Here is a 14,618-nt window from a genome sequence, read left to right on the forward strand (position 1 = left end):
CAGCCACCATGAAGCAGGTAGCACGCACAGTTGCCAAGGTGGAGTTGTCAGACCATGTGTGTGATGTGGTGTTTGCGCTCTTCGACTGCGACGGTGAGTGTTTGTGTGCATTTAGAATAGTGGTTGACTGATATGGGTTTTTCCGTGGCTAATGCCGATATCAAAAGAGCAGAATTGCAGATGGCTGACATAATATGACATAATACAGTAAATATATGACCAGTCAATGTTTTGGACACCCCAACTGATTCTTTGTTAAAAACTCATTGAAACTATGAAGTAACACAAATGGAACTATGGGAATTATTTAGTGACCAAAAATGTTACACAAATCCATTTAAAAATGCTTTTCAAACAGTATTGAATGAGTTTCCATGTATGCTGGACTGATTGCTTTATCTTCACTATCAGGTCCAATTCATCAGTTAAAAAAAAAAAAAAAAGGTTTCAAAGAAATTCATACATAGGTGCAATTTATATTAGTCTACAAAGGTAAATATACAGTACATATACAGTAGGGTTCAAAAGCATAAGACTATTAATTAAAATGTTTCTACTTTTTATTTATTTATTTATTTTAATTTAAAACACATTTTCATTTTATATTATTTCAAATGACATTGTCAGTATAACAATTTGAGTAAAAAAAATAATAATTTTAGAATATCTTACTATTGGTACGTGCTTTTGCTTTAATGACCTCAACATAATTTTTTTTTTACACAATATATACTCGAAATTCACTGAAAAATACAAAAATATATATTTGAAAACAGAAAGTGGGCACAAGACAGTAGGCCGGAATGACCACTTCTGTTAATAACCAGTCAGGCACAGTTATCGACCGACTGCCAGTCATTTCAAAACGACCAAATATCGTCCGATTAAACGGCCTAGCCTGTATATTTGTCTGTCTCTATTTTATAAGTATCCACTTTGCAGATGGAGTTGGCCAACACTTCTGGTGATAATTACCCATCATATATCTCTCTCTGTCATCTGCTCTCTTTTAGGTAATGGAGAGCTGAGTAATAAGGAGTTCATCGCCATCATGAAACAGAGGTTGATGCGTGGGCTGGAGAAGCCCAAGGACATGGGTTTCACCCGGCTCGTGCGTGCCATGTGGAAGTGTGCCCAGGACACCGCATGGGACTTTGCCATGCCTAAACAGCAGTAACACTTGGGGAGCCGTTATCTGATGGAGTTGAATTAATCTTTAAGGAATAAACTCGCGAGGCATATCTGATATACGCATGCTACAGTAACTACTGCTCGTGCTTTCTGTGCCACATTAAAGACGCCCACACGCAACTACTCAACATCAAGACAAAGAATGCTTGGTTATCTTGTATGTATTTGTCAATGTTTAACATTTTTTGCAGTTGCACAATTCTTCACACGCTAGAATTCGACTGTGGCATCAAAATAGCAAGAGGTTACAGTGACAGTGGAATACAATATACATGAATGTCTTTGTCCTGAAGCCAGTGCTTTGAGTTTCCATCCCTGAGGGTATTTGAAATGAATGTTAGGTTATTTGTATGATTTTTATCATTGATTTAAAACACTTGCTTTCACTATATAAGCAGAATGCTCCCATGTGAGAAGTTTATTTACACTCCTTTTCTCAAATGCATCCATATGCCCCAGTTAGAAATGAATTATTTGCATCCATCTGACAAGCAATTTCCGTTGTTCCATTGAGCTGCATTAATATTTTGAAAATCTCATTATTGAATGACTTTTTATAAGAATGATGTTGAAAGAGCGATACTATTAAAAGATTTTTACATTACTGAAGGCTGTGGTGTGTTAGTTATTTAATATGAGACCGGTTCAAAAGGGTGCAAAAAATTACATTGGGTTTGGAAGGGGTTTGACCACAAGTCACAAGGTGTGAAGTGTAGTAGCAGTGATAGAATCCAATAATAAACTGTTTATTTGTAGAAAATAAGGATTTTAAGCCATATTTAGTGTCCCAGCCTTTGGTAATAGAGTACCAAAAATTAAGCTTTATAGAAAACGTAATTTTTAGTTTGACTTCCTGAGGCGTACAACCTTTTCACTGACACTGAGCATGTTTACGTGTACAGCAATACCCAGATAACTATCAACAACCAGGGCAACGCTTGAAATATTCCTCTTGTTAAGGGTTTATAAAGGTGTTCATTAATTACCAAGTTATTTACAAGTGCATTGTAAAGCATTGATATGCAGCTGTAACAACATGAATAATTAGGGCAACTTTCATGCAACACTTGCCCAAAAATGAGCATTTTAACTTATCAGAATCAGAATGAGCTTTAATGCCAAGTGTTCTCACGTACACAAGGAATTATTTTGCTGATAGGAGAAACAAGCAAGTGCACACAGAACATTACAGTGAGACACAGCATATAAAACAAGGTAAGAGTATAAATAGACATACAAAAAAGAATGGCATATGTACATGTGCAAGTGGTAATGTATGTGCAAGTTCGGGGTATGTAAAGTTATTTAAACAAGTGACTTTACATATATTCATTACATATTTATACATTATTGCACTATGGGAGTCCTGAAGGCAGTTTATTTGTTCATGTGGTAAATGGCCTGAGCGTAAAAACTGTTCTTGTGCCTGGCTGTCCTGGCGCTGAGTGCTCTGTAATGCCAGCCAGTGGGCAAAAGTTCAAAAAGGGAGTGGGCAGGGTGTGTGGGGTCCAGAGTGATTCTACCTGTACATTTCCTCACTCTGGAGATGTACGGGTCCTGGAGGGTGGGCAGGGGGGGCACCAATAATCCTTTCAGCAGTCCTGACTGTCCGTTGTAGTTTCCTTCTGTCTGATTTGGTGGCTGAACCAAAGTGGGAGTGCCGGGGGATTTTTCCTGGAGGCCACTATCATCTCCACTGTTTTGAGCGTGTTCAGCTCAAGGTTGTTGTGACCGTGCTAAAAAGCCAGCTGTTCAGCCAACGTTACGGATGAGGCCAATGACCTTCGTGTTCTCTGCAAACTTCAGGAGCTTGACAGAGGGGTCCTTTGCAATGCAGTCATTCGTATACAGGGAGAAGAGCAGTGGAGAGAAAACACATCCCTGAGGAGCACCAGTGATAATAGTGAGGGTCCCGGATGTGATTTTCTACAGTCTCACTAGCTGCTGCTTATCTGTCAGAAAGCTGTTGCTCCACTGACAGATTGTGGTTGGCACGGAGAGCTGGGTCAGTTTGGTTGAGAGAAGATCAGGCATGATGGTATTGAAGGCTGAACTGAAGTACACAAATAGGATCCTTGCATAAGTCCCAGGTCTGTTGAGGCAAACTGAGGGGGGTCTAGCGGGAGTCCAGTGATGTCCTTCATATAACCCTAAGTGTTATTTTGATTAATCAAAGACATAAAATTCATTAAAACATGATATTAGAATGCAGCAAAAAGAACTTATTCTAGAGAGAATAATAGGGGGAATGTCATTTTGTGTTTATATTCATTACAGTTATGTCTTGACTCACTTGTGTTGTCACTTTCCATGTCCCGTTGGTGTCAAAAGAATGGTGCTACCCTGAGTGCTGTCCCAACTTAACAAGTCCTAGTTACACAAAGTCCTCTGCAAAAACACCTTTCAGGTCTTCAAGCTCATTCACAGCATATATCATATAAATAAATGCTGTTGACCATTAAACCATACTGAACTTTATGAACATATTACATGTTTCTAATGTTTGAAACTCCTTAATAAATGCTTCATATGTGTCCAATTTACATTAAAGTACATTTTCATAGGTTATTAATGTTGAATAAGTGTTCAGGTAAATGTGAATGTGAGGTAAAATGGCTCAATATTTGGCAGGTGTTTGCATAAAAGTCACCCTTTTTATGCATGTTATCAACGCACATGAATGATTTATAATGCATGTATAAATGCAGAATTGGCCATTAATGAAGTCCTATATAAACCCTTAAAATAGGGAACTTGAAATGTAAAAAGAAAACAGCAGCTTCTTCAAAAAAGAAAGACAACGTAAACCTGCGTATATATTAGATTTGAAATCGTAATTCTTCTCTGCTTTCACGTCTAAATGTGAAGTCATGCAACCAACACATGCTCACACTGGATAAGCCGGTAAAAACACTGGTAACCTAGATGTTTACATGCAACAAAATTGGGGTAATGGCCAAATATCTTCCTGTGCTGATTGGTTTTAGTTTAAACAGTTTTTGATGCACTCACTTTTGAAAAAGAGGATTGAATTTCAAGCTCTGTTTTGTACCAAATTCGTAGAAAATGGATAATTACTTCAACAATACTGGCGTTTTAAACAGTTAACTAAACTGGTAAATTGTCGAGACTAACATTGATATTGGCTTGACAAAGCCTTATCTTAAAGTTTTCACAAATTGTAAAACCTTTAAGTTTGATGGTTATACAGACAACAGTAAGACTAACAGCTGGCTAAATAGTCAGACTAACCATCAGAGAGAGAGAGAGAGATTTAAAGCAGATTAAAAGGTGCTGTAAACGATTTTAGCATTCTGAAGCTTTCACTTGAATTAGCCACGCCCCCTCATTCCAAAACCCCACCCTCCAAAAGTAATTTTGAGACCAAAACAGAGCAAAAGAGCAGCACTGTTTTTTCATGTGGCTGTCAAATTCAGCAGTGGCAAAATAGGTCTTTTTCACAGACTGCGATGATGCGTTTCCGCCTTATTTATCAGCGTTAATCTCGCAATTTTGGGATTAGTTTTAAAAGATGAATTACCACAGCTGCGAGGGGGTTTCTATTACAGCTGCTGAGAGAGTGACAGTAAATTTTGCATCTTCTCCCATCTGACTGTCTTAACTCTTAACTCTTCTGGAAAGTCATTCAGTGTAATATTGGATTTTTTCTTTTGGTCTTGGAAGAAATGTATAAGTGAAAATAATATTTGCTGTGATCTCCCATTCACTGCTGTCTAAGTTTACCCTGCAAATACAAGTGTGAAAAAGGTCTACAGCACCCTCAACTGACAAACTATGAATCGTAGCCTCAATAGGGGTTTTCCTCCAGGATTCCCCCACTGTATGAGCACATATATGTGGACGTTAGGGACAGACTATATCTTACATGTATATAAATGGGTATAGTATATAGTATATGTGATTTTCCCACTGTACACGCAGAAATGTTGAATTCTTTCCGCTGTGTTGACATGTAGTTGGGCACCAACCTATGACATTTGCTATGCCGTCCGTTCTACGCACACGCACTCTTCCAACACCCATTAGAACACCGCTTGTGTTTACATGAGCACATAAAGCCACATTCTCCCGGAGAAATCTAGGTGTGTTAAACCGCTTTCTTAATACCTTAAACGGGCGTAAGGAAATCAGCGTTCTTGTTCACATGACGTTTCAGAACGTCGCTCTCTGCTAAATCCCTGGAATAAACCGTTTTCTTAAGTGCATGTAAATGTGGTCACTGATCCGCTTCAAATGAGTACAAGCAAAATGACTGACAGGTGAAAAGTGTCAATGTCCGCGGACACAAATTTCTTTTTTTTTTTGCCGTTCACAAATTCTACAGCCGTCACAGAGGCCGGTGAGATATCTCAGGGCACTTATTTATTATCTTTGAGGGAGTAGGAACATTTTTTTGCATACTTTTCCATGGAAGAAAATAAATAAAATCGCTTACAGCACCTTTCAAGTCTTTTTGTGGGTTTGTTTACAATTGAATTTTTGACAGTTGGGAGTTTGAATTACCCAGCATTCCGTTTGCCCATTTGAACATTCCGTCAATGTGTGTTGGATGTTTCCGATTCTTAATCGTCCGCTCTGTGAAAATCGTAAGTCTGATTAGTAAGAAAAGATCAAGCACGCCAAAGTCTCTCTAGCAAGTCAGCCCACTGTCGGCCATCTTTTGAACGCTCTCGGGAGGCTATTTCCAGTCATGCCAGTGCAGCTACTATCTACTTGAATGGAGAAAGACCAAAATCTCAAAAAAGGTTGGTCAAGATTACGATCAAAGAACATTTCAAATCAGCAATAAAATTTGATAATATTGGAATCATAAATTGTGATTCTTTACCTCATATTACACTAAAAAATGAAATTTTCCCGGCGTGTATAGCTAATGCTCATGCGCGTTAGTGAGTTGATTGACAGGCGATGTCTGTATCTAAAAGGTGATTGGCTCTTTTGCCTGTAAGGCGGGACTTCCTTTCTACATCAGTTGACCGTTGGGCACTAGAGCTTCTTGTCTGGGCTTTCCAGTTTCTCCCATTCATTTTAATAGAAGTGGCACGTCTCTGCTAAACACTCTCTGAGCACACTATTCCAGAACAGTCTGAAGGTCTGTGCCAAGTTTGGTGAATGTGGCTTAAGAAGCTTTAGTTCATAGAATAAATGTATGTTGGCTTCATCAAGCCAACACAAGAAAATGCTGAGCCCCTGTAAGAACTAGTGATGAAATTTAAACAAAAACAGACAAGCAGTTGAGGTTCATCAGTCAAGATTTTAATTACAGTTATAAGACTAATAATAAAGGAGAAAAAAATCCTGTGTAAACAGAATGGACAATAAAATATCAGAGAATAAGAATAAATGATTTGCGTGCCAGTTGTGGGTGTTCTTCTAGAGTCAGTCAGACAGAAATGGGCGGAGTCATTAACTTGATGGCTTCTAATACAAATGGAACCGTACACAAAAAAATAAAAATCACCAGGCTCAAGACACGTGGATAGGCTCATACATGTTAACACAACCATAAAAATTACATTTGTTATATTGACATGACCATCAGAGACAACTCAACATTTATCCTAATTTCTCTCGACAAAGAGCGGATATCTCATATCACACAAAAAAAAAAAAAAAAAAAATTTCCATAATTTCTAGTACTATATTTACAACTGCCTGTTAGAATGAGCATCCATAATATTTCCAACTCAAAGAACATTTTATAGTACTGCCAAAAACACTGATTTTTACATGGAAGCTAATCAAAATGCATTTAAATTGCAGAACTCAATGAACCGGTGCCACCATGTGGTTTCCATGTCTAACTGCATCAAGGCATGTAAAAGGTAAAGACATCAATATGGACCTGACTACATTCTGTTGCTGCCTTCAGTCTGTGCTGGCCCAACGGTACTGATCGCAGAACAGTGTCAGTGTACCGCCAGCCGTGCAGGTGCAGGAAGAGAAGGTAGACGGGTCCGAACATTGCTTGCTAGAGCTCATACAGCAAAGGAGAGGAGAAATAGATGGGATGAGTTCTGATGTTGCTTGTGTGGTTTGGATCTCAGTCACTCTCGAACCTGATGGAATTCACTGTGGTAGAGATGGCACCGCCTCTGTAACTGCCACGCTTTTTCTTGGTCTTCTCATGGCGGAAAGATTTGCCCTTGGTGAATTTAAGAATGTTGTTGGCTTTTTGCCCCCAGTCTCCGCTGGCTCCCATCTAAAATCAATAATAGACTAGTCACATAAATGGAACAAGCCATGATAAATTCATTAAAAAACATCTTAACGTAAATGTTGGTCTATTTTATGGGCCACAATTACATTTGCAGTGTAAATGCTAATGTGCCTACTCGCCTGTAAATAATAATTTGTGCTAAAACCAGTTGTGCGGCTTGAAACAAAAATACTACTTATCCACAGAACTGCCGCTCACTGGATGTTTTTTGTTTTTGGCACCAGCCCGTCTGGCACCAACAATCATGTCATGCTCCAAATCACTGAGATCACATTTTTTCCCCATTCTGATGGTTGATGTGAACATTAACTGAAGCTCCTGACCCATATCTGCATGATTTTATGCACTGCAGCCACACGATTGGCTGATTAGATAATTGCATGAATGATTGTTGGTGCCAGATGGGCTGGTTTGAGTATTTCTGTAACTGCTGATCTCCTGGGATTTTCACACACATCAGTCTCTAGAATTTACTCTGAATGGTGCCAAAAACAAAAAACATCCAGTGAGCGGCAGTTCTGTGGATGGAAATGTTTTGTTGATGAGAGAGCTCAGAGAATTGCCAGACTGGTTCGAACTGACAAAGTCTACAGTAACTCAGATAACCGCTCTGTACAATTGTAGTGAGAAGTATGTAATCTCAGAATGCTGTTCTGAGATGCGGGTTGGTGCTGTTTTGGTGGCACAAGGGGCAACTACACAATATTAGGCAGGTGGTTTTAATGTTGTGGCTGATTGGTGTATACATGTAAGTTTCTTCAACTTCAGGCACTTTTCAGTCTCCTTAAAACATTTTTCACACTCACTATTTTTTACAATTTGTCTAGCAGCAATGTATGCATATTCGTCACAGGAGATTTGTCATTTTTCTTATTCTTAAAATCAAGAAAATTCCCAGCACAGTGTCATTTCCAGTACATCTCAAATTCTGTATTGAATTTAAAAGAAATCTGTGCTGGAAATGACAGTGATTAAACTACATTATGTACAAAAAATAAAAAAAATAATTAAATGGCCGACTTTGTCAAAATTTTATGTATCCTAAATACAAACAATTAAATATTTTCATGCTTTTTACATAATTATTGCAAAATTACAGCTTGATTGGAAATTGGTGCAAATAATAGTATATGCCATTTACACGCATATTTAAATACTAACACGGTATGGGCATCATTGCAGTGTGTTTGTGTTTTTTTTTTGTTTTTGTTTTGTTTTTTTTTAAGAGTCCCACAGATACAATACATTACCCTCTACCCCTAAACCTAACCTTAGGAAAAAAATAACCTTTGGTAACACTTTATTTTGTGTCCTTGTTACACATATTACATGTATTTACTATAGTAATAACAGTCAATTATGCATAATTACAAGCAACTAACCCTAAACCACACCTTTACCCTATAGTAAGTACATGTTGTTAATTAGTACTAATCAGTAATTACTTATGAAATTACACTGTAACAAGGACACATTAAAATAAAGTGTAACCTAACATTTTTTACTACAGTAACCATGGTTACTATATTACCACAATATTACTGTACTAACACCATAGTTAATTGCCTTAAGACTATGGTTTCTGCCAAAAAAAACATGTTTACTACAATTAGTAATACAGTGATACAATCTACACACAAGCGATGCCGAGCGGCAGGAACGAGTGCGATCGACAGACCCCGCCTCCGGATCAAACACATCTCTGCACTTCCCAACATTCACCATGCCCAAATCACTGTGATAAAATCAACATTTATATTCATTTAAGTATTATTTTTAGTAGTATTAAAGGAAATATTAAGAGTGGAAACAGGAAATCGGATGAAAAAAAAAGTGGGACAAAACCCATGCCACTTCAGCGACATCTATTGTTCAGTTTGTCATATTTCTGTGGTTCAAACAGATTATTGGGGTGCAAATAGCTGCACTGTGTGGCAGATGCTATTTACGCCGGGGTGCAAATAGACAATCAGTATAAAATATTCTGCTGTTTTCTTCAAACATCACTTGTCTCATATTTCATCTCAGGAATGCTCTCACTTATTTTTATCAAATTGGTACACAATAAGTACACAAACATTATATATAAAAAAATAAAAACTTTATTGGGGCAAAATTGTTTATCGTGGTGAAAATGATGCCACAACTGAAGGAGTGTTGTCATTTTTGAAAAGTGAACAGAAATCATTTTCACAAATATTGAAATGGTTTGCTTATTTCACTCTTTAAGATTCCCAAATTTTTATACATGTAATACAAATAAAAATTATAATTTGTATTTTTATAATGGATTTTAATATTTTAATATTGAAAGTACAAGCAAAATCTATACACAAAAGGGATTTAAGTACCAAAAATTAATAAAGGCCTGGTAAAAAGTTTCTCGTTTCTTCCATTTTAATGTGAACTTTAAATATACACAAATATAGAAATATTTTTTATAGAAATATATTTCCTCCCCAATTTGGAATGCCCAATTCCTCGTGGTGGCGTAGTGACTCGCCTCAATCAAGGTGGTAGAGGACGAATCTCAGTTGCCTCCGCGTCCAAGACCGTCAATCCGCGCATCTTATCATGTGGCTTGTTGAGTGCGTTACCGCAGAGACCTAGCACGTGTGGAGGCTCACGCTATTCTCCGCGGCATCCACGCACAACTCACCACACGCCCCACCGAGAGCGAAACACGTTATAGTGACCACAAGGAGGTTAACCCAACGCGACTCTACCAACCCTAGCAACCGGGACAATTGGTTGCTTAGGAGACCTGGCTGGATTCACTCAGCACGCCCTGGGATTCCTAGCAAACTCCAGGTGTGGTAGCCAGTCTCTTTACCACTGAGCTACCCAGGCCCCTGCCCCAATTTGATTATTAATCCCCGTAAAGCTGTGATTCAATTTAATAAATACATAGTCTGTATGTTCTGCACACTTCAGAGTGCTCTCATCTCACACACAAGAGTCCACATGATGAGGTTTTTTCAGTGTATGAGTGGCCGTCTCTACACATTCATGTTGAAGCACACATCACTTGCAGATTATTTATTCAATTAAATCAGAGACTTTAGTTTAATTATCACACTAGGACATATCACAATTTTAATTTGATTAATTGTACAGTCAAACATACATTTTCATCCAAAAATGTCATATTCCACGACATTATGCATTTTATTGCTAATGCCATTTTTATGACTAGATTCTGTGTATTATGCATACTACTTGTGGTATCCACGGTATAAGCTGACTCCGTTCGTTGAATTATTGAAAATTAATTCACATCCCAATGTATTAAGGCCGAATCACCGTGCTACCAACCCAGTGTGAATTCATAAAAATAAAAAACAATCAGTGGTCCGACGGTCATCATTGTCTACAGTTTATAACTCACAGGGATGCAAACTCATGAGGGGTGGAAAAGTTGAGACAATCACTGATCCACGAACATGTTTTCCGGGGTTATTTTTTTAAAGAATAAGCTAAAAGCACCAACTTAAGCTATTTTAATGATTCAAGTATAGAAAATGATCTGCACAACTCTGCAGAATTAGCTGCAAAAATAAAGGGACCTTTGTTGTGGCTTGCTTCTGTTTCACAAATTTGTTCATTTTAATTAATTGATTAGTTTAATGACCACTTCTGGAGATGCCGCTAGGTGGTGACAAATGAGCATCTTATGTGCTATAAGTGAGTCACTGAATCATTTTAAGATGTTCATGACCGAAATCTGCCAAGAGACTTCATAGTATTTAAGCATTATAAAAACAAAACATAGTTTTCCTTCAGTTTGTGAACAGCCGAGCATGACTATCATCCAAAAAGACATCAACAATAGTCCAATATTAATGAGTATCAATTACGTCCTTACCTTCTCCTTAATTAAAATTTGCAGGACAAATGTTTAAGCATTATAAGAACAAAAGATCTACTGTATCATTTTCCTAGAGCATTTAAACTGCTGAGCATGACTTTTATCAGACAAGACAACAATAAGCCTAATAACAACAACAGTGTTTCCCATTAATTACCGCCAGTTTCATAATGAACCAAATTTTTTTACACTTCTCATAATAACAAAAGATCACGTTGTGTTGCGCGCCGTTGCTTCAGCAAAGCATCTCTCACTCCCAGTCCCAAGTTTGAAGTAACGCTACTGTTTTAAGCTTAATGTTTGTACCCTTAACTTTTTAACTTAAAATGTACAAAATTTTCTTCTGGGTGACCATGCACCCGGACCCCCCAGAGGGTCCGAGGTCCACCCACCACAGTCTCACAAAATCCTGTGGGAAACACTGAATAATAATAATAATTTTGAGTTTCAATAATGTCCTTTGGTCATTGTAAAGCGCATTTCACACGAGTTGAATTCAACGCGAGCGTCAAACGGCACTTTGCCCTTCCACATGACAAGCATCGCAGAAAGCGTCAAGGAGGAGCGAATTTACGAGCTACGCAAGAAACCTGAGGTGTGCACAAAAAAAAACATTGAAAACAAGTATTTGGAAGATAAAAAAGGCAATTGTTTTGATTGGAGAAAATAAAGAGGACTTATGTCTTAGCTGTTTTTTTTCATGAATGTAATTACTGTAGTTCAATATCTGGGGTCTCTGGATACTCAAACGATAAGGTAATAATTAAAATAAATTATGAGACATTCAATCTCTCCATAAATTTGGACCGTTTTAAAATATTTCTTGTAACTTTGTACTCTCAAAGACACCATTTGTGTGAGGCAAAAACGTGTGTGAAAAACACTTTGGTGTGAAGCTGAGGTTGCGCTGACGCATCACTTCATAGACTTCAGTGTATTTGACAGAGCTGATGCGAGTCATGTGACAGCCCCTCAACATATATAAACAACAATCACTTTTACACATTAATAGCTCTTCCACCCTTTTCTCTCCATGATGAACAAGGCAGACTCACATGCCGATGCTGAAGTAAACGAACAACATGCCCCTCTCATTCAGTCTGTCGGTACATGTACCATGTCATTCAGTTTGTTTATGAATGAGAAGTTTCACGAGTGCCACTTCTCACTGTGCACACGGCAGGCACGCGATTGGCTGCAGCTGTAACCAATCAAGCGATCTGCCTTGGTTGGACCGCGATTGGCAAGCACACGACTGGACGCTGCTGTAACCAAACATGAGGGTGTAAGCACCGTTGACGTTGTTTCACAATGCGCAGTCACAGGCAGTGACAAAACGATACGAACGTGTATTTGATTCAGAGTTCCCATCATTCCATGTTTTTGTACATGTAACGAAACCTTGCTAGCAACACAGACAAACCATTTTATTATACTAAAATATTCTCCAGGACAAATGATTATTTTCTAGGACATTTAGGTATTTCTAATTTTCCATGACTGGAAAACTGCACTGCAAAATTCCAGGTATTCCAGGGCGTGTGGGAACCCTGAGTGATACACTCCTGTAGTAAGTGATGTATGACGTCATGAAATCAGAAATTCAGAAGCTTATCAGAACAGTACATGTATGTGCGTTAAATCTCTGAACACTGATAGCACATTTTCTTAAAAGCAAACTTTAACCAATTGTTTTTCTGAATAATAACATGCGAGTCTGTATGTAGACTCAGAGTTTATAACTGTGAATTCCCCTCATGCCATTAGTATTGTTTTCTATGTAAGCTCCGGGTGAGCTCAAATGTTTTTGCTTTTATTTTTAAATGTTTTTCCCCCATTTTTATTAATGCATATTTTTCATTTAATTTTTTTCCCCAAAAAGAAAAATAGTTTTTTGAAGTCAGCTTATTTTGAAACCATTCTTAGTAACATTTGTGAATAAAAACAAAATATACATTTTATGAATGTCTCATTATTTTTAACTTGCATTATAAATTGATAACTCGTTTTTTCTGGGTTGAGCACAAAATTACTCGAAAATGCCCATCCCTAGATAATACCATGTGTAAACAGGTCTTATGTTGACAGTCTCACCTTGGCGTCAAAAGAATTGTCTGCAAGCCGGGGGTCTACTTCAATCTCGTCGTCTCTTATTCTACGGAAAGGAGCATTGGTTGCCTTTAGAGGCCACACAAGAGAAACAAACAGAAAATGCATTTAACCAGAAGTGCATAAACAAACTGTCAAATCCCCTACTGTAAGAACATGAGCACAATGGAGAATCGTTGCCTCTGCTGAGAGCTAATAATTGCATGCCAATAATTAGTTAGTGTATAAAAGGAAAAAAAAAGTGCTAACATTGCAATTCTGTAATATTAAATAAAGTACCAGCCATTTAACATCTGTATAAAAATTACATAGAGACCAATACATAAGCCAATGTTTAGTCATTTTGAGACTGTCTGTTTATGAATGGAAATGGAGATTGTCTTAGCAGATAAAGATCTGTTGCATTCCAAAATCTAGCCACTCTCCAATATAACTGAATAAACAATGCTTTCAAATCTTAATACATTTTTAATAAATACTGTGTAAAGAAACTGGGTGATTCTCATGAAACCTGTCAGGAAAATATCTAAAAATTTAACTCGGCTAAAATAAAAGGCAGTATCAAGAAAGTACTACGTAAGGGATAATGAACAGTCAGCCGGTTGTTATCGCACAATAAACCCCAAGAGGGTGATCAGGACCCCGATGCTACTAACCAAATAAATACATGGACATAAAATATTGATTTGCATTGAAATTATATAATTTGAGAAGAAATCGCTGAACAGCTGAAGTCAACCTCCAGTTTGCGTCAGAGTTCTGTTGGTATTTATTTTGCAAAAATGACTCCTCATTATTTAGCCTATTACAAGACTACTTGCAAAATAAATAAATAAATGCACATGAAACACTGATTTGAGATGAAATTATTTTATTAGCTTACTTGTAGAGATCGCATAGTAAGCTGAGAAGCAGGAGAAACGGCTCGAGGAACTCGGATGAGTGGTCTGATACATATAAATCCCCAGATGTGCAGTAGTTACAGAGCAATATCTGACCACTGTATGGCATCATTGACCAATCAAAATAGAGTATTCCAGAGAGCCGTGTAATAATATGATCTATAAACTAGTTGACAACCGTTATATCGCTGAGGCTGCTAAATCAAGCGATATTCAGATTTTATTTTATTATCAGCATAGGCCGATACATTTTCTCATTTGACCGATTGTTTTCTCAAGCACCAGGGGTGGAGAGAATCGCCTGCTT

The 14,618-nt window shown here is 37.7% G+C and overlaps 2 protein-coding genes across 4 annotated transcripts in view; one reads left to right on the forward strand and one right to left on the reverse strand.

Moving 5' to 3' along the window:
* Window positions 1-1,795, forward strand: part of LOC127413934 (calcium uptake protein 1, mitochondrial) — a 98,228-nt gene extending 96,433 nt beyond the window's left edge. The window contains exons 11-12 of the mRNA XM_051651514.1: window positions 4-93; window positions 1,014-1,795. Of these exons, the coding sequence (XP_051507474.1) occupies window positions 4-93; window positions 1,014-1,177 (254 nt within the window). The 3' untranslated portion in view covers window positions 1,178-1,795. The remainder of the gene's footprint in view (window positions 1-3; window positions 94-1,013) is intronic.
* Window positions 1,796-6,446: 4,651 nt separating this feature from the next.
* Window positions 6,447-14,618, reverse strand: part of LOC127413919 (nucleolar and coiled-body phosphoprotein 1-like) — a 44,074-nt gene continuing 35,902 nt past the window's right edge. For 2 of the 3 annotated variants that reach the window (XM_051651488.1, XM_051651490.1), the window contains 2 exons: window positions 13,395-13,478; window positions 6,447-7,414 (listed from right to left, as the gene is read on the reverse strand). In XM_051651488.1, coding sequence (XP_051507448.1) covers window positions 7,256-7,414; window positions 13,395-13,478 — 243 coding nt within the window. In that variant the 3' untranslated portion in view covers window positions 6,447-7,255. The remainder of the gene's footprint in view (window positions 7,415-13,394; window positions 13,479-14,618) is intronic. The other variant, XM_051651489.1, reaches the window with a different exon arrangement.

Source organism: Myxocyprinus asiaticus, chromosome 23, assembly GCF_019703515.2.
Source record: "Myxocyprinus asiaticus isolate MX2 ecotype Aquarium Trade chromosome 23, UBuf_Myxa_2, whole genome shotgun sequence".
Taxonomy (NCBI): domain Eukaryota; kingdom Metazoa; phylum Chordata; class Actinopteri; order Cypriniformes; family Catostomidae; genus Myxocyprinus; species Myxocyprinus asiaticus.